Raw genomic sequence first — 19,669 nt, forward strand, 5'->3', positions numbered from 1 at the left:
TATTGGGGTGGCACCCCAACAACAGAATGTCCCGTTTTATTGTGCTGTTATCAAATATAGGTCACTCGAAAATTATGATTAAAAAAAGAGAGAAAGTAAAGAATTATATGCCCAATTAATGACCTGGGGATTAACTGGGCAAATTTGGGGGGGGGGGGGGTGGCCAGTGATCCGCCAGGCCAACCCTAGGTGGCGCCCCTGGTCATGGAGCCAGAATTATGAAAACGGTCATACTCTCTGTCTCCACCTCAAACTGCAGATGGTCACTGACTCTACAGAGGTAAGTTATTTCCTCTTGTTTCAAGTCTTTGTGCTGAGATGTGACTTCCTTTCAGTTCACAGCCTGAATACGCAGACATGAAAAAAACATCCTTTTATCTCATTCCTGGAAAACCGACACATTTCTTACACTGATACATGATTGTTTTAACACAGTCCTTCACAACAGCACTTTTTAGACACACACAACTCTGTGTATCCCCTCCTGCTGTAACAACGCTGTATGAAAAGCAGGTGCAAAAACTGTTGCACAACTACATTCATATGTGAAGTATGATTCCAAAAGTGTACCTGAATGCTGCACTATTTGAATATACACACATATCTACAGTCCACCCCTTCTGGTCGGTCCAGTTTAAAATAAATACCTTTCAGTGGTGAGGGCTAGGAAAAAGGGAGACGCGTGCTTGTGTGTGTTTCCTTACAGCAGGGGTCGGCAACCTTTCTGATGATGTGTGCCATCTAAAATTTCCTCAGAAGTCAGTGTGCCATATGATTACATTAGCAATAAATTTAATAACGCTCTATATGAACAGTTACACACTATATAGAACCACTTTATAGAATTATATTTGTTTGCAGATGTTGGCTGCTATCAGCAAATATTTATCAGCTATTTTGAAACAAAAAAAGACACTTTTTATCCATAACAAGAACTCCATAACAGCAAATGAACTGTACAACAGAAAATGCAAATGCTATTCATGGTCTCCTCACAACAATGATAAGAAAATGTTCTGCAATGTTCTGAAGACAGTTAAACTTGTCAGGTAGTGATGTCCAACAGGTGAAAATGCAAGCTCCATGAACACGCACAGCTGTGGATTCCAGCTGGGTTCGTAGTTCTGCAAACTTTGACCCCCACAGAGTCAAGCTTTCCAGTTCAATCAGCTGCATTTCGATGTCGCATTAACTGGCATCAACTCAGCCAGTTAATGCGAGACAAATCCAGCTGCTCATTTAAGCTTTCTGGTTTGAAAAGAAAACATTGGTCCATATGACAAGGCTCAATGGCCCGAGAATAGGGATTGGGCTCAGGCGCAGAACCAAAACCGGAAGCTGAACGACTTTTAACAGAGTTTTATTTTACAGGAGTCTTGAACAGAGAGGACTGAACAAAAGCTAAATGTAACAGTGAGCAATGACAAGGCTTTGTGAGAAGGGCCTGAGCACAAGCTGAATCTGGTCACAGGAATAGCAGGGGCAGGAACAGGGCAGTTAAAGCTATGCAAACAGGAACACTGAAATAAAAGAGATAATAATCAGAGTTGTCCGTGGAGTAGTGAAGGCATCCAAGATTTCAAAGTTGAGAGGTCTTACATGGTTGCAGGTGGAGATTAGCTGGAGGAGGTGAACTGGATTGGGTGAGTACAGAGTGCGATGTGGGTGCCCAGGGAGGCAGGCAGGTATGGATGGTGGTGGCCAATTACAAGTTGAATCTGGTAGTTGGTGTTGTTAGCTGAGATACCGTCATTAAGAAGCGGCACAACTAATGTGTCTATGCAAGCTAATTTACGATGTGCACCGCTGGCCCGGCCATTTATTTTTTAATGCACCTTCTCAGATTTATTTCACTGCGGGTCGTGCACAGGGCTGAACTGGGACAAAAAAATCGGCCCGGGCATTTTGACTAGAGACCGGCCCACCAGGTATTAAAGCCATAAAGCCTTTGAATGAAAACAAACGCTGTTGTGACAGTGATGTACACTGTCTTGTTGGTATATGTATGATTTCTATACATTTTACCTCAGATAAAAACTTTGGTTGTAAGATTCAGATAATTATTTAATAAAAGCCAGACATTTTAAATGAGAATAAGAAAGTATTTCTTTGTGCCCCTCTTTCCCTGTTAATGCCCTACCTGGCCCCCTGGCAAAACATTGCTAGACCCGCCCCTGCACAGTTACCAGCTGTCAGCTGCATAAAAAAAGGATCCTGGTGTTATTCGTCTCTCAGAAACAGTTCATAACTTCCCTTCAACTCATTCATGTCACCTAAAAGGTAAACCTGTTTCTCCATCACCTGTTCAGCTCTGATGATTCAGTAAGGACATCTCCTGGTTTCATCTTCATGTTTCCCTCTCACCAGGATATCCAAACCGACATCATGACCAGCAGCTTTTACTGCTGTGGCTCCAACAAACATCAGCTGATACTAGAAAGTAATATCAAATAAATTCTAACAACAGCTGATCAAGCTTAAACGTGCTGCTGTTGTTTAGGGCGGCATCTGCTGGTTTCCTCTTTCTGGCGCCAAGTGGTTGATAAACAAACAAGAGAGAAAAGCCGATCAGCTGATCATTGATCAGTTTCATGATTGAAGTAGCAGCAGGAGAGAGAGGGTGAGAATGAGAGAAGAAGAGGCAGCTGACAGCGTAAAGACACAGAATAGCAGCTTTGTGTCTTTTTCCATTGTAGCTGAAGTACAGAACAAACTGTGTTTCTTTTCAGCTCAATACGAAACGCGTAATATTTTCTCTGAATACGAGACGATTCCATTTTTTATGGGACGGTTGGCAACTCTACTAACTAACCTTGTAAATAAAATAAAGCTCACTATCAGTAACATCATAGCACCCACCCAACTGTATAGAAACTCCGTCATGCTAGCTAGTTATTGTAACTGACTGTAAAAAGTCAGCACAACAAAAATAAACTCCACCTAAACTTGGTTTATATCTGACCCAGACAGACTGCAGGTCATAACTTCTTACGTGAAGTTCAATTCACCTGACACTCGGACCGGCAGCCGCCTCGGGTCTCTCCTCCTCCTGCCTCCCCTTTCACTCATCCACCTGCTGGCCTCTGTGGGAGCTCCGCCACAGCAACCACCAAACAACTGAGTTATTTTTACACATCGGCCAGCATCTGGACAATCCACCACCATTCATTGTTTATCCTGTTACAAAAAAAAAAAAATTAAAATCGGCCCATAAAAACGAAAAATCACCATCGACCCACCGAGCAAATGCCCGGTATGCCCGATGGCCAGTCCAGCTATGGCCATCGGGCCGTGCCATCAGTTAAGCCTTCATGTGCCAGCTGTGGCACACATCCATTAACTGGGTTATCCATCAAGGATCCAGTTTAGGTCTTTTTTAAAAAATTTTATTGCATATTTTACCCCTCTCTTTGAGAAATACAAAATTTAGTATTACTGTTATGCAGATGATACCAATTTATATATTATTGCTACACTTAAAAGTGAACAGCTTTATATATTGTACTGTTCTATCACATTATAAAGAACCTATGACTGTTTTAATGATCTGAACTCGTGGAAAAATAAAATAACAAAACTGTTTCAGTTGTTTTATGAAGTCTGCCCAAGCCCCACAAACATCCTCACAGAGTTCTTTATCTGGAAATATCCAAACTATTAAAAATCTTGGTGTTTTTATGGATAGTTAATTTACTTTTAACTATCAAATCAGAAATGTTGTCAAGGCTTTTACCAACTGAAAACCATTGTTAAATTAAAAACACCTTTATCGCCTGACTACTGCAGTTCCCTGTATACAGGATTACATTGCATCTTGTTTGTAGATTGTTCAAAATGCACCTCGTTCCTTTCTTAACTGGTACAAAGAAAAGACAGCACATCACTGCTGTTTTACCTCAGCTACACTTGCTGCCTAAAAATGTTTTAAGAAGTTGAGCTATTCAGAGATGGACTTGCTGGTATTCTGGATCATAGGCCTGTTGTATAACCCAAGTGCAACTCCTGGGCACAAGCTAATTGCTGGACATTGTCATTCAGGATTTTCTGGTAGAGGGCAGAATTCATGGCTCCATCAATTACAGCAAGTCATCCTGAACGAGCAAAGCAGCCCCTGACTATCATACTGCCACCACCATGTTTGACTGTTGGGGGGGATCTTGTCAGTTTCCAAAATGTTTTCCCAAAAGTCTTTGATCATCAAGATGATTTTTGGCAACTGTGAGAGGAGCCTTTATGCTCTTTTTGGTCAGCGGTGGTTTTAACCATAGATCACTCCCAATGCCATTTTACCCAGGCTTTTTCTTATTGTTGAATCATGAACTCTGACAGTAATTGAGACATGTGAGGCCTGCGGTTCTTAAATTGTTATTCTGAGCTTTTTGTGACCTCCTAGACAAGTCACCAATGTGGTCTTGTAGTAATTTTGGTAGACCAGTCACTCCTGAGAGGGTTCACCACTGTTCCAAGTTTTCTCCATTTGTTGATAACAGGTCTCACACCATGATTCACTGCAGTCCAAAAACTTAAATAGCTTTGTGACCCTTTCCAGACAGATAGGTGTCAGGGACTTGTTTCTGAGCTGTTTCTTTATGTTCTTATGTGCATTGCTTTTTGACATCTTTTAACCTACTTCACTTTGTCAAACAGGTTCTGTTTAAGGGATGATTGATTCAGCAGGTCTGGCAGCAATGAGGCTTGCATGAGATCAGTGAAATGGAAGACTGCTGTCCAAAAAAAAGTCATCAATCACACTTAAATCATGTTTTAACAAAGGTTGGGTGAATTGCTTTCTCATATATGCTGGGTAGGTTTGAATAGCTTCTTTCCCTTAATAAATTAAATTATCATTTAAAACTGCTTTTGTATTTATCTTTCTTTGTCTAATATCAAAATTAGTTTGATGATCTGAAACATGTGTGACAAATAACTACGTAAATAACGAATTAACTTTAAAAAAAAACCTAGGAATCAGGAAAGGGGCAAATAGTTTTTCACAGCACTGTGTATAAATAAACGAACTTGACTATTTTTTTTAAATGCTTCAGGGTGATGATGTTCTCCTTCTGCACCAAAGTAGAATTTTAAACACGGAATGGTTGCTTTAAATGTATATTTTATTATAGTTACGTTACCTTAAACCAAGAGCTATCTGTTACACAGATGTGAAAAACATGTATCGACCCTTAAGTTAAGTCTTCTGTTCGAGAAATAAACAGGTTGTGTGGGGCTGCATTAGAAAACACGTGACTTTCTGGGTGTTTCTGAACACTCGTGTCACATGATCGTGCCAGTGTTTTTGTTAAGTGCTGAAGGCGAGTGCAGTTAAACGCAGAGCTAGCAGGTAAAGAAGCAAGTTGGAATTACGTAGCCAGAAGCCGTTGAGGGTTTTGTTTTCAAGAGAAGCGCTTTGTCATTGCTCCAGATAAGCTCGCGAGACTTTCGTCTGTTTTCTTGCCGTTGTTGTGACGCTAACATTAGCCGAGCTAGCCCAGCGACTGCTAACATTAGCTAACTCCCTGCGCCCTGTTTGTTGTTGTGCTTCTGTGATTTCGCGCAGACAAGTGCTGAGCCATCCCGAGGGAAACAACAGAAACATGGTGCAAATCTGTCGTGTCCAGTCATGGTTTGTGGGAGTAACGCCACTCCTCATTTTCGGTGAGTATTTTGTTTCGGTTTAGTTCACATTAGCAACAAGATTACAAAATCCGAAGATCTGAAATTAGCAGGACTCCAACGTTTACACCAACGCTGCTAACGCTACACGCTAATGGTTTAAAACTTATTGGTTTAACTAAATAATTAAAGTGTTGCTGTGGTAAAATCAGCGTTTTAAACACTTAAACGAACTTGAGTGCCGCCTTATGCTGCGAAAATAGATGACAACGAATGTGCTGAAGCGTCGTTTGGGTGTTTTCTTCCTTATTACCTGTTCTTTGTCTAGTACCAAGGAAATCTAGGGCACATACATACAGCATTTGTGCCTAAAAAGAAGCTTACACCAAATTAGGTGTAAAGATGAATGATTATGGTTATGGGTGATCAGTTATTGTATGTAAGGGGGTGTTTAGATTTACTATGAGGCTTCACGTTCTGGTTTTACAATGTTGTCAGTTTTTGAGGTTTTCTTTAGTGGCGATTTTTAAGTTTATATATGTATGTGTGTGTGTGTGTGTGTGTGTGTGTGTGTGTGTGTGTGTGCTAGTAATTACATACACATAAAATTTAAAATGGGTTAGGACACATAAAACGGTCCAGTGCTTAAGTTCTTTTTGAGTTGAATATTTGCTGAATTTGCTGTAGTCCCCCCCTTGAGGGAGCAGATGAAAGTACCTTCGTCAAGTACTCCATGCCGGCCAAACCAGGAGGTTGGAATTTCCAACTTCGTACTTGTATACAGCGCATTTGAACCCAAACCAGTTGTTTAAGGATGTTCTTGATAGTCATGGTTTACAGTAAATGCAAATAACCTTTCCAAGCTTGGCAGATGAATGAGGAAAAAGCACTGAAAAGGCAAATGATGCACACTGAAGTTAAAATAAAGCCATACACCATAAACAGAAGACACTCTTAAAGTCTCAAAACTTTAATTTATGATAGTTCTTTTTTAAAATCACACGTACTATACTTTAAAAGCCGAATCAACCACTGCATTCATGTTGTTTCAGAGTTTTGCCTGTTGGTTGGATAGAACAAGAAAATTAATATTCAACATAATCCACACATTAATTTGAGAAGAAAATAACTGAGCTCAAGCCCTTTTTACTTCCCACTCAACTCCTTTTTAATTTTCTGTCTCAGATTTGAAGTTGCTAGAATAATCTTTTGATGTGGGAGGCTACTCTTTTCCTTTTATTATCAGCTCATTGATGGGTCAAATTTCTACCTTTTCATTTGTAAACCATCTGATTCGGTGAGTAATTGGGGAAAACAAAGTAGTCCTAAACATGTAGCCATGTGTTCACACATAGAGGCTTTTTGGAACACTTAGGCTATATGGAACACTTAAAAACAAAAAAGTTGTATTCGATGGCACCAAAATTGATTCAAGTAATGGCACAAGGTGAAAATTGACTGTGGGCCCTTTTTATTTACTGCATACTATTAATATCAATGTTTATCTCATATTTATTTTTATTTTTGGACATTTTGAAGCTTTGTAGTCTTTGACTTGTAAACGATTGTGTTTTGCAGTGACTGTCCTGCACCAGGGCTTTGCTACTGTTGCCCCGCCCACTCCCGCACCACACAAAGAACCCGGAAGACCTGAAAGAGGACACTACAACGTCACGAATAACGGCACCATCTGTTTAATGGCATACATGGGCCTCCAGCTCAACATTTCATACAACTCCACCTCCCAGAAAAAGGTACCGCAATAAAACCCGCACGTAACTGATAGGCGAATGCCGCAGGTTAAAAGTATTTGGACAAATAACATTTCATGATTTTCTTTACAGGTTGTCCAGGATGTGATGAACTTACAACCCAATTTGACAAAGCACTCTGGATCATGTGATTCTGAGATCGCGTCCCTGCAGCTCACAGTGGATGCTGTTAAAACCAACCTCATTTTTGTCTTCACAATGGTGAGTTTCTGTTTTCATCATGTACTTCCTAAAGAAGCCACTAGATGGCAGCTGGAGCTTGAAGTTAACCTGCTCTAATGCAGTGGCGCTCACTTGGCTGTGCTTTTGTTTTTTTCCACTAGAACTCCACATCCAACAAGTACCACTTAAGTGAAGTGAACGTGTCAGCGGCCTGGCCGGACATGAAAGGTGAGGCTCCTCGACTTCTTAGGTTGTATCCAGGTAGTCTGTATCTGATTAATGAAGATGTGTGCAACCTATTTTGTGACCTACTCTTCAGTGTAGTCCACACACACACACACACACACACACACACACACACACACACACACACACACACACGTATATGTATAAACTAGGTGTGAGTGGTCATGTGTTGCTCAGGTCCTTGTCTAATCAGTAATATTGTGATGGGATCTGAAGCCGACTAAAACACATTGAAAATGCATTTGCATTGATGTCAGACCAAGCCGCATCATGGTGTAAAGGTGCTTCCAAAATGGACACAGCGTTCATTGCACTTGCTCATTGGTTCGAGGGAAGTGCAGTGGACATAGCAATATAGGCGGGGTTTAAATGGTTCAAATGTCAGTGTGTATTCTGTACCTCTTTTCATCAATACATCAAGGATTTTCTTAGATCTGAGTTATTTGCAGCAAAGCACAACAAAGCATTGCTGTTTTCTTGTATTGCTCACCTACACCAAGCTGCTCAAGTTTTAAAATACACACTGAGTGTGTGTGCTTGGATGGGAATCCATTTCTATGAAAGAGGTTTCTTTCTGTAGCATCACCTTGGATGCATGTGAACTAATTCAGTGAATTCAGACACAGATAACAACTTTTTCCTTGTCTCCCAGATACCGGCTGGACACCTTGTTTCTTTTGGTGACGTAGGCAGTTGTCACAGCGGTCAGAGTTCACGTTTGTTTGGTGTTTGTTCAGATTAAACAAATTAGCCGGATTTCTTTGCTCCTGAGCTGCACACCGCACATTTCCCAGTGCAACAACGGAGCACAATTGTGTTTCAATAGCCATTTATAAATATTGTTTTTCACAAGCGCACTGCGTGCTGACAGATGTTATGATATTGGTCATGCAGTTGACAGTAGAATTGTTTTTGATCATCAATCGGTACCACTTGAAGTCTGTCACACTTCAAGTGGATTCAATTGGATTCATTTGTAGTTTAGTTCAGTTTTATTGTAATAGCACCAAATTACAACAGTGGTCACCTCAGTCACCTGCACTGTCAAGGTGCTTTATACTGCAAGATGAAGACCCTACAGTATTCAGGAAGAAACCCCAACAATCAGATGAATCCTTATGAGCAAGCACTTGGCGACAGTGGGAATTAAAAAATGCCTTGTTTCAGACAGATGATGAATTGAAGGGAAGCGCCAAGACATAGTATAAAATAACTAAGAATGATTTTGAAATGTGAGTCACAGAAAGCTACTTTAGCAGAGTCCACAAAAAAAAAAATGGAGCTGTAAACTGGCTCTCTTCAGTGAATTTAAAGCAGCTTTCATCGCTCAGATTAGCGAGAATGTTGTTCTGCTGTGGTGTCTCTTAATTCATTGTTTACTGAGGTCACATACATTACAACAGACTACAGGTTGTAGTTTTGTAGTAATTATGGTGAAGTTGGAAAAAAGCAGTATGCAAAATTAAGTCCTTATCTTTGTGTTAAAGTCACAGTGAAACTGAAACTGTAGTGTTTCCGTGCACTGACACATTTGCAGGTCATGCAGAAAATGCGGGCAGGTTTAAGCATTGTGGGCTTACCTCAAACTGTAAGACACACTTTATTGATTTAAATTTCATTTACCAGAAGATAACCGATCAACAAACACACCGAATCTGAACTTTATTAACATGTAGTTCATTTAAATTTCTCTCTCATAATCATTTTTTTCCCTTCTTATATGAATCTGTTTTCGCACTTGATACACTTCTCATGTCCATTCTGTTTTCTGCTTTAGAGCATATTTCAGGCCATAACAGCAGTCTGGACTACCTGCGGGGAACCGTGGGGTACTCGTACTACTGCCGTGACGAGCAAACTCTAAACGTGGTCCAGAATTTGTCCATCAACACCTTCCAGTTGCAGGTGCAGCCTTTCGCCGTTAAAGGAGATCAGTTTGGAGCAGGTAAACACTTCCGCCTAGTAGAGTGTGATCAAAACACATCATCTCCTCCTTGTCCTTTCTCACGTGTCCTTTTCTGTCTATCAGCTGAGGAATGCCAGCTGGATGAAGATGACATGTTGATCCCCATTGTAGTCGGAGCAGCTTTAGCGGGGCTCGTTGCCATCGTGCTCTTGGCCTACCTCATTGGGAGGAAGAGGAGCCATGCTGGCTACCAGAGCATCTGAGGTCACTCCTTACTCACATGTTGTCAGAGGCCTGAACGCGGCCCTACCCTACCTGAAAATTAACCACTGTCTTTCGAGACTTGAAGCTCGCCCCTCTTCCCCTCCATGTTTCTCTCCCTGCCTCTGTGTGTCTGTGCTGTTCTTTGCCCTCATAAGTAACACTAATTATTATCACCTTGTTGAGGTTCATATGTGCTTTCTGAACTGACCCGCTCTTTCTTAAAAAAGGGAATTATTTAGAAGATTGTAATGAAATGAGGCCAACTTCTCACTGGTACTATGTAAAGGAGGGGATGCATGTTTGCAGAGGATCAATTATAGTCCTCGAGTTGCTATTTATGATTTCTATGAAAGGAATTTTGAGGGATTTGGGGATTTAGAAACTGGGGTTTGTCTGTTATGGAATGACCATTTTTATTGGTCCAGCATAAAATGAGGTTTGCTGTTACAAAGGGAATATTTCTGCCAGTTATACTTAAACTACGTCCGACAGTTGAGAACTGAACTGATTATTTACCTGCAAGCTGTATGCACGTTTGAAAGAACATATTTAGAAACACAATAACCTAATCCTAAAAAGGATGTGTGAGGAGTCCTCTTGTAGCTCTAAGATGCATTTTAGAATTAACTTTCTTTTTTTAAGCAGGGTTAGTGTTTCAAAGCTTTTCACTCCCTCTTTCGGACACACAGCATGTTTTCTGTTGTGAGTCAGTTTTAGTTTCATTCAGCTTGTGGAAATGGACAGACTGGCCAGACTCGTACTCCCACTGTAAACTACCTGTGTATTATTTTTACATTGGATGAGTTGGTCACTTCATGTGTTACGGCCGTTAAGGCACAGGTAGCCTTTGCAGTATTTTCCTGAATGGCAACTGTCACCACTCACAATACCGCGACATAAGCGCTGATATTGAAAGAGAAAACGTCAAAACCGAAAGCAAGGATTTTCCTGAAAGTTTTTCGCACGAGGTCACCACTTTTAAATCTCGTCGCAATGTGCAACGACAACAAAATGGCGGCAGGGGCCAATGGTTGTGATATCGTTTCCGGCACGCACCGCTGTTCAAAAGGGGGAGCATTAAAACACTGACCTTTGTTACCTTCAGTACCTTCTCCTCTTGCTTCTGTTCTTAATCAACATGCAGTCTTTGGCTATAGCTTTGCACTGACCAGCCACAGCATCAAAACCACTGGCAGCTGAAGTGAACCGTGATGTTTATTTAATTTCAGTGCAGTATTCTGCTGGGAAGGGTTGGGCACTACAAGTCACGTGGAAGTCTCTGTAGCTTGAGTTAAAGGCAACTGGATTTCTTTTGCAGTGACTTTGAAGCTTCTTCATTTCTAAAAGCTGGTGGAGAGTCATAGTTGACTTCTGATCAAGTACTAAAAAAGGAACCCTTAGAGCTAAAAAAGAAAATCCAGCTGCCTTCAACTGAAGTCAAGACAGTTTGTGTCGATGTTACTTTAATCTGCAGCATAAACCTTACTGGAAATTCAGCACAAACCAGGATAGCATCTGCATCTCCCTGCAGAACAATTCACCAGACTACACTCTAGAAACATTTCACGAATGGCTTGAGGAACATGACAAAGTGCCAAAGGTGTTGACCTGGCCCTCAAGCTCCCCAAAGCCCAAACAGATGTGCCAGAAATGCACATCTGTTACCATGTCAGTGTCCCAGCAGTCAATAGTAAATGATCTGATACTTATATAGTTCTTTGCTACTGAATTTGAGCTCTCAAAGTGCTTCCTACTACAAACCTCATTCAGCCATTCACACACATTCATAGGAGTGCTTTTTTTTTCTATGACAAAGCACTTTTTAATCTAACCTAACACACACTCCCAGTCTGAGAAACTCAGGGTTCAGCATCTGGCCTGAGGATTGCCCAGAGATTGAATCAGCGATCTCCCGCTTAACAGATGACCTACTCAGCGTCAGTGCCACTGACTCTATTTTGGTGGCGCAAGGGGGACGTGCCATGTTAGATATCTGGTTTTAAAGTTGTGGCTGACTAGTGTATATTTACTGTGTAGATAAAGAAACAGTTGACACAAAAGCAACAAAAAAAGTTTATTTCCCACAAGGCTGATAGTCACTCCTATGAATTCTGTCGTTACAACACAACCAAAACAGGATCTAACAGCATTGTTGGTTTAAATGAAGCCCAAAGCCTAAACATCTCTGTAGGAACTTAACAAAATTCCTACAGAGATGGTTTTGTTTTGCTTGGGATGTTGGTTCCTGAAAGAAAAGCAGTTTAACTGCAGTCCTGAGAAACAGCCCCGTGTCATTATTAAAAAGGCCAAAGTGCTCTGGTCAGTGTTCATCAGTGCCTTCCCAGCTGTAACATGGATGGGATTCAAGTAATGCTAATATCACACAGGAACTCGCTCACTCACCTACACTGTGCTGCCATAACTGAGACATGTTTGTGTCTCCCGTAGCCTTCGTGTACTGTTACTACCATAAATATGCATTGTTCGATATAGTAGGAAAAAGCACAGATAATTTGTGTTTTTGTGTTTGTTTTTTTTCTCCCTCCCTCATGTTAATACTCATGTAGTTATTTAATAAAGTTTTATTAGATTCGTCTGAACATTTTTTTTTTAAGGAGAGGTCAATAAAAGTGATGAATGAGGCCATCTGACTCTTTGTTTTGCCTTCATGCTGTTTGTTAGCAGACAAACCTGTTCCCTGTTGGGTTTTTATTTGTTTGGGCTCCTTAGAAGCGGATGTTCATTATTTGACAAGGAAGGTATTGAATACCATCAAAGACTAAATTCCAATATCATTTTTTTAGAGAATACAAACATATTCACTGTGTTTTAACCACAGTTTTGACATTTGAATAAAGTTAAAAGAACAAAGCAAATAGCCAAGTTCATACCTGCGAGTAAAGAGTGGGAGGTTAAGGGAAGTTAAATGAACATGGTGTTTGACTGTCAAAGCAGTCCCCGAGCAACAGGGAGCCTGTTACAACGCACGTGTTGACTAAATAATGTAAATGTCACTTGGAAACAGCAAATTTGCATCAGTCCATGCAGAGACTGGATCTGCAGGGTGTGGTCATGGAGGATACAACACATCCTATAAGGCACAAAATGACTGAAAAAGGGATACAAAACCAGGTTATGTGATGCAATGGGAACATGAGGAAATGTAAAACAGTTACAAAGAGGTACTTTTACAACCCTGTGTCCAGTAAAGGTGGGTGTGCCATAATGGTGTAAAATCCACCAGTGTCACGTTTGATGTCTTTCTAATATTTTTGATAAATTATGGTGTTCAGATCATTTGCACATCATTTGCGTTTGGTTTTTATTTACATAGCGCCCCAACTTGTTTGGAAACTTTTTTTTTTTTTATAGCAGAGCCACCTTCTCACAGTCTTATCCATAGCTGTTGGGGATTTGGGTTTACTAACATCAGCTATTCTATAGTTTGCATTTTAATTTCAAAAGTTGTTTATCTGTATTATCTACATTCATTTTGCATTTGAATATTTACTTATTGTACTTTATGATAGTTTACAGACTATTATGGCTAGGGCTGTTCATATAATGATATATATCGGATGACGATATAAAAACGTCTATCATTTCATTTTACGTTATCGTTTGTTTCGTGGTGTCGCAAAATAAACTGTTTACGGCAATATTTTTTCATCGTTTTGATGGTCACTGTAGTGTCTATATTAATTTCTTAAAGTTCTCTCTTTCCCTTATATTTAATAGAACCACACTACAGATGGACAAGCGCCTGTTTGTTTGCGTTGTGGTTAGCAACAACGACAGTAACAGTATCGCGTGTCCGCTTGTTTATGTTCCACATAAACCTTTCACAATAAAGCTCAAGATCCTGTTGAGACCTTTCAAAATAAACTGAATCACGTGAAAGAGCAGATTATTTACGGATGAGAATTTAAAAAAGAGCCGCCAGGTGCTAAAAAATAAACCTTAGACTCAAACGTTAGAACAGGCTTTTCCCCGCAGCACGCCGTGTAATAAATACTCACAAAGAAAACGGCGGCCTTTACAACTTATGTCTAAAAATGTATAGTTTCATGCATCGGTTAAAACACTGGACTCCAGCTACATGACGCGCAGCTGGAAACACTTCCCGAAAGACGAGCTGTCCGACATTCACAGAATTTACAGAAAATGTTACATTTCTGTGATTTATATCGTTAGTGACGATAGAATTCTTATATCGGGATATGAGATTTTGGTCATATCGCACAGCCCTAATTATGGCCTAGAAAAAGGGTCAGTGTATGCCTCTGCAGATTTCAGATCTTCTATCGCATTTAGTAAAAGATTGCAGATCACAGTTTCCAGTTATAGTAACTGATTATCTATTTATAACAGAAACAAAGCACTGTGAGCTAAAATGAACAACATTATCTGTATCACTGAGGTAATTTGTCCAACACAGCATTTGTAGACTTGCACTCACTGACCACTTAATTAGATAAACTCATTCAACTGCTCGTTAATGGAAATATCTAATCAGCGAATTGTGTGGCAGCAACTGTCATTCAGGCATGCAGACATGGTCGAGATGACCTGCCAAAGTTCAAACTGAGCATCAGAATGGGGAAGGACGGTGATAAGAACAACTCTGAATGTGTTATAGTGCCTTGGTAGAATGCCCAGGCTGCTTCAAGCTGGCAGGAAGGCAGCAGTAATGCAAATAACAGAAGAGAAGTATCCCTTAACACGCACCAAGATCACACCAAGTGCCACTCCTGCCAGCTAAAAAAAAGGCAACAGGTTATAATTACATGTGGTCACTGGAGCTGAACATTAGAAGACTGGAAAAATGTTTCCTGTTTCTGCTGTGACATTCAGATGGTAGGATCAGAGTTCACACTAAACAACAAGAAAACATTTATCCATCCTTACTTCTCTCAGTGGTTGAATGGCTGTGGTGGAACACGAGATTCACAAATCCGACAGTCGCTGCTGAAAAATCTGCAGCAACTGTTTTGTGCTATCATTCAATATGGACCAAAATCTTTCCATGACTTTTATGAATCTGTACCATGAAATCCCACTCATTGCAACGTGTACTTACTAAAGTGGCTGGTGAGCATATAACTTTAATAGCTTTGTAGACTATGCCTGAATTCATGACTGACACACACAAATAATACTGATGCTACCATTTAGCAGAAGCATTCAGCAAAGTGAGGAAGCAGATGGGGTAAGTTAATGGGTTTTATTTTACAACAAAAAGTGAAAAATGAGACTGAGCTCCATAAATTTAAACAGAAACCACCACATTAAAAGCGTGACCCTTCAGCTTTACGTTCTCTTGTAAACAGTCCTAAAGGCAAGAGACAGAACAAAGTATTCACAGTAAAAATAAGTGATCCGTCCATAATCACCAAAGCAAAAGTGTTTTTAGAAAATACACATGTAAATGCTGTTTGGTGCGGTGTTATGATCTTAATGTACTTCTGTATATATAGCAGCAAATATAGTAGGTGAAAGATTGGAGTCAAAATCAAAAGAAAAGCCTCAGAAGCATAAGCCTTCATATTTAGATACCCAGTCTGCCAGATTAGAGTGTAACAAAGTATAAATCACAGAAGTAACCAGAAGAGTCACCAACATGTATGTTTCATACAGTTCCTGACTGTACAGTGTTACTTACGCTGCCTGAGCTTTTGTTTTATTAAATCCAGTATAAGGGGAAAGTGTCCTGAACCTCATGGCTGTCCTGATTCCTCCTTGAGAATTTGTTGTCTGTATTTCTCTCTCAGTTTATCAACAGTCGACATCGACAGACTCTTAGGTTCCGTAAAGATCTTCTGCAAAGGAACATTTAAGGAGTGCTTAGGCTTTTTTCTACTCAAAATAAAAATAAAAACTACAATTAAAACTGTGTAAATACTTTTAACAGATTATCTTCTGCACAGTCTCATGGACTGGTGAAGTTAGAATAGCTGAAATGTAGCACTTCCCCATGAATTGTTTTTCTTTTTCGGGAAGTATTCTTTAAAAAAAGATGTTTTATGACCATAAGTAGTGTCATTTTTCTCTGGCCCCTTCCTAACCGTCATTGTATTTGGCAATCTCACCTGCATAAAGGTGTGGCAGTCTAGAGTGAAAGCCCCAGAAGTGATCTGTTTGAAGCATTCGCACACGTCAGGCAAAGAGCGCGCTCTCAGGATCTCTGCCTGGTGGTGAAGTATGAGAGTAAGAGCCACGCGGAAAAGTACTTTGGATCCCTCGTAGAAAAGACAATCCCAGACCCGCAGAACAGTCTGCAAGAATAAGACAGAAGGTGGATGTCAGTTAAATGATCGCCACATGCTTCTAGTTTGACCCCTCCACTAAAGCGCAGCTTTTGCCTCACCTCGATAGGGAGTACATCGATGTAGAGGCAGATAAACCAGCGAGACACCACCAGCGTCCATATGCCAGGGTACTGGGCCATGAGCTGTCCTACTGCAGGAGCTTTGACCTTAACCAGCTCACCAAGGACCTCCTGGTCAGTCTTCAGACCCAACATGGCCGGGGTGTAGTAGTCTGCAACACATTCAGATGAATTCCTCCTTTTCTTTTGCACAATTGAAAGCCATTGTAGTGCATTTATTTATTATAGATAATATTTATTATTATGTAAACTTTGAATTACATTTATTTATTTATTTAACAGCCCTCCTTAAGGAAAAGATCAGGCTAACTGATTATTATTTTATCCCCAGTACCTCAGAAAAACAGACTCACATGCTCACAGTTAATTTGCTGCTTAATAAACTGAACAGAAATAAATAATGATGGTCTGGAGCATTGTTTTATAAAAGATCTCAAATTTTTATAGACCGAGTGTCAGTTTAGGAAGGCGCTATGAGAACTTAAAAAAAAAGAAAAAGAAGTAAAACGGAAGAGAAGCGCATCTTTGGTCTCGTTCTCTGCCGCCTTGACATTTTGCTGTACGTTTCCTTTGTTGTGGTTGCAAAATGTTAGCTGAGGCTGCCGCTGGCCCTCGACACGAACACTGAAAACCCTGCATCTCTAAAGTGGAACTGGTTTAACCTATGGAGCAACAGTGCAGGGTAGGGGATGTTTGCTGTGGGGTAAACAAAAACAAAAAAAAGAGCTCTGAAAGGAAGCCGACGTTAACTGTCACCTTACCTGGGAGTATCCTGCCCACCAGTGCATCCATAAGCCAGAAGGATTTCTCTTCGTCTTTCGTGATGATCATGAGGTAGCCTGCAATGAAGTTCATGCCCTAAAAACGAAAGAGCATGCTGTGGATCGCTTAGAATAAGAACTCCTGCTGTGTGTGCATACAGTATGCCAGGTTTTACATTGAATAAGTGCACTGACCGATATAAGAGCTAACAGATGAAGGTTAAGACGGAAAATCCTACACATGTATTGGTTAAATAAGGAAGTAGCCAGCCCTGATCTTTAGGTAAACAGACATGATCTTAGGAGAGTCAGAGCTTGTCGCTGACTGCATTTTCTTCACCTGACAGTAGCCCACTGTAGGATTATGGTGTCCGTAGGCCAGCAGCACATTGAACAGAGCCTTCTGCATGCCTGGCTCTGCTTTGCTCTTGAACAGGATGTTGTCAGGGAAGGTCCTGTGCATATCTTTTAAAAAGCAGAAAGAGTGAGTGAATTATTAGGGCATAATTTAAGCATTGAAAGAGCATGCTGTATGCTGCGACAGTTTTGGTGCACCTGTGTGAATGGTTTCTTTCAGCTTGGTGTCATGCTCCATGTCCAGCAGAGACTGGTAATAACCCGGCTTACTCTCCAGCTGTTCCTGGGCACCACTAGCCGCCATCCAGATCCTGGCACGGTGCTCATTAGGCACACCTTTACGAACAAACCTCTTCACTGCCAAAACATGTTTTATTATTACCCATCACACGACCAGAGAGCTGGAACGAACAAGCAAACAAAACCCATGGAGGTGTCTTTTGTTTTTGTACCTGTGAAGTTCTTCTCCACATGAGGCTTCTCCTGAAGGAGCTTTGACCATCTCATGGACCTCCTGTTGAGGACATCTACATACTGATTCATCATCTCCTTGTAGGAGTCGAAATCGCCACGTCTCTCAAAACCGTAGGCGTCAATCCTGCTGGGACAAATTCACACAGTTCTCCACCAGTGAAGGTCTACACATAACACTCATAGACGCTGTGAAATCAGGATTGCCGGTGGACCTGCTTGCTCCCCTCCCTTCTTTCATTCTCCTATTCAGTGATGGCAGACTCTAAAACTGCCTCCACTGGGTAGGGTTTCTGTAGCTGAGTGATCAAATGCTCCAGCTGGATGAATAGTTAAGTGTTAAATTACTTCTTAGGGGAGCAAGGAGAAAAATGTAAAAACTCTGACAAGCTCCTGTCCCTTAAAAGCCAACAGGTGACAAACTTTAATGGTAGATTTACACGTTATAAGATGAAATGTGAAGTGGAAATACAAAAAGCTGAAGAGGAAGAAAGATGTTGTAAAAAAAAGAAAAGGTTGCCAGTGAGGAAGCTGCAGGCAGATATGCTGACTAAATAACACAGGCCGACAACAAAACAGATAAAAAAAGAAACAAGAAAAGAGAAAATGAACTTTTTAAAACGCAATGAAACAAACAAAGCTTACCTGTCACTGTCATCATAATCGGCCAGAGCCTGCATAGCATTTCCTTTCATTTCCCCATCCATTGTGTCTCATGTGCTAAAGGTAAAGTAGTCCAAGAAAGCAGAAAAAAAGAAAAGAAAAAGAAAAAAACAACTGGGAGCAGGAAGCTTATTCCATTTTTATTCCCTGGAAAAGAACCAGCTGCTGTCAAGGTAAATAACAAAGCGGTCTGAGTTTCCTATGGCTCACCTTACAGCAGCCACTGCTGAGAGGAGGAGCTAGTATGAAGAAACCCACAGGTAACAGCCACAGGCGTGTACTTCTGTTCGCACACAAAACAGTTGGAGGAAGAGACACTGTGGTGTTTGCTCTTATGTCCTCTGCTGGCTGTAATTCCAACATTTTATTAATTTCCTGCAGCAGGTAAATTTGTTATTTCTTTAAAGTGATTTGGAGCCAGACCCAAATTTCCAGTGTTTCAAAGCTGATCTGTTTGGCAGACATATTATTAACACAGAGATGATAGGTGGACTTAGCCAATATTTTATATTTGGAATACATCGTGTTCTGAAACGTGTAGCCCGAAGTAATGAATTATTAGACAGCATTACTGTGGATCAGTCTCACCTTACTTCAACATTATTTTTGACAAACACACAGACAGCTGGCATCTAAAAAGCCTGATATAAAAGACTGTATATATAAGATGGACACATGCCTTTCCATTCTGTTAATTTTAACTTGGCATATTTTTCGTGTTGTATGGCCATGTCCTGTGTTATAAAGTTTAATAAAGTTTAAACAAAAGACTAAAAAAGATGGGGATGGATGTAGCCTCCAGGTCTGAAAAATGACCTGAAATGCTGAAGTGCCTTAAACCTGCATTCTTCTTTTATGACCTCAGTAAGCCCACTGGTAGGTTCATGTTCTCATATGACACTTTTAAGTCTCAGTTTTAACACAAACTGACTCGTTTGTACACTCTAGTCCCAAATAGACTCAAAACTGGTAAATAAAACAGTGAACACTTTAGCGCGTGGCTGCATTAGTTACTACAGTATGAGCGTGCAGTGTCACTCACCGCCTGTGATTTTAAAACACCAAG

The 19,669-nt window shown here is 40.6% G+C and overlaps 2 protein-coding genes across 3 annotated transcripts; one reads left to right on the plus strand and one right to left on the minus strand.

Annotated features, from left to right (window-relative positions):
• The first annotated feature begins 5,255 nt into the window (after positions 1-5,255).
• lamp1b (lysosomal associated membrane protein 1b) lies at positions 5,256-12,606 on the plus strand. Its single transcript, XM_085384289.1, has 7 exons — positions 5,256-5,341; positions 5,558-5,655; positions 7,192-7,367; positions 7,458-7,586; positions 7,709-7,775; positions 9,571-9,738; positions 9,823-12,606. The coding sequence occupies exons 2-7, from the start codon at positions 5,595-5,597 to the stop codon at positions 9,960-9,962; spliced, it is 741 nt and encodes a 246-aa protein (XP_085240415.1). The 5' UTR covers positions 5,256-5,341; positions 5,558-5,594; the 3' UTR covers positions 9,963-12,606.
• Positions 12,607-13,006: 400 nt separating this feature from the next.
• LOC146650921 (growth hormone-regulated TBC protein 1-A-like) lies at positions 13,007-18,822 on the minus strand. 2 transcript variants are annotated; one of them, XM_085384287.1, is made up of 8 exons: positions 18,586-18,822; positions 17,922-18,070; positions 17,668-17,826; positions 17,453-17,577; positions 17,113-17,209; positions 16,331-16,503; positions 16,053-16,238; positions 13,007-15,782 (listed from the first exon to the last, which is right to left on the minus strand). In XM_085384287.1, the coding sequence occupies exons 1-8, from the start codon at positions 18,645-18,647 to the stop codon at positions 15,681-15,683; spliced, it is 1,053 nt and encodes a 350-aa protein (XP_085240413.1). In that variant the 5' UTR covers positions 18,648-18,822; the 3' UTR covers positions 13,007-15,680. The 2 variants fall into 2 exon arrangements, with proteins under 2 accessions (XP_085240413.1, XP_085240414.1); XM_085384288.1 differs by having other exon boundaries at positions 17,922-18,067; positions 18,586-18,820.
• Between the last annotated feature and the right edge of the window lie 847 nt (positions 18,823-19,669).

Source organism: Rhamphochromis longiceps, linkage group LG16, assembly GCF_057381845.1.
Source record: "Rhamphochromis longiceps isolate RC_006_pf linkage group LG16, R_longiceps_female_GT1.1, whole genome shotgun sequence".
In the NCBI taxonomy this organism is placed as follows: domain Eukaryota; kingdom Metazoa; phylum Chordata; class Actinopteri; order Cichliformes; family Cichlidae; genus Rhamphochromis; species Rhamphochromis longiceps.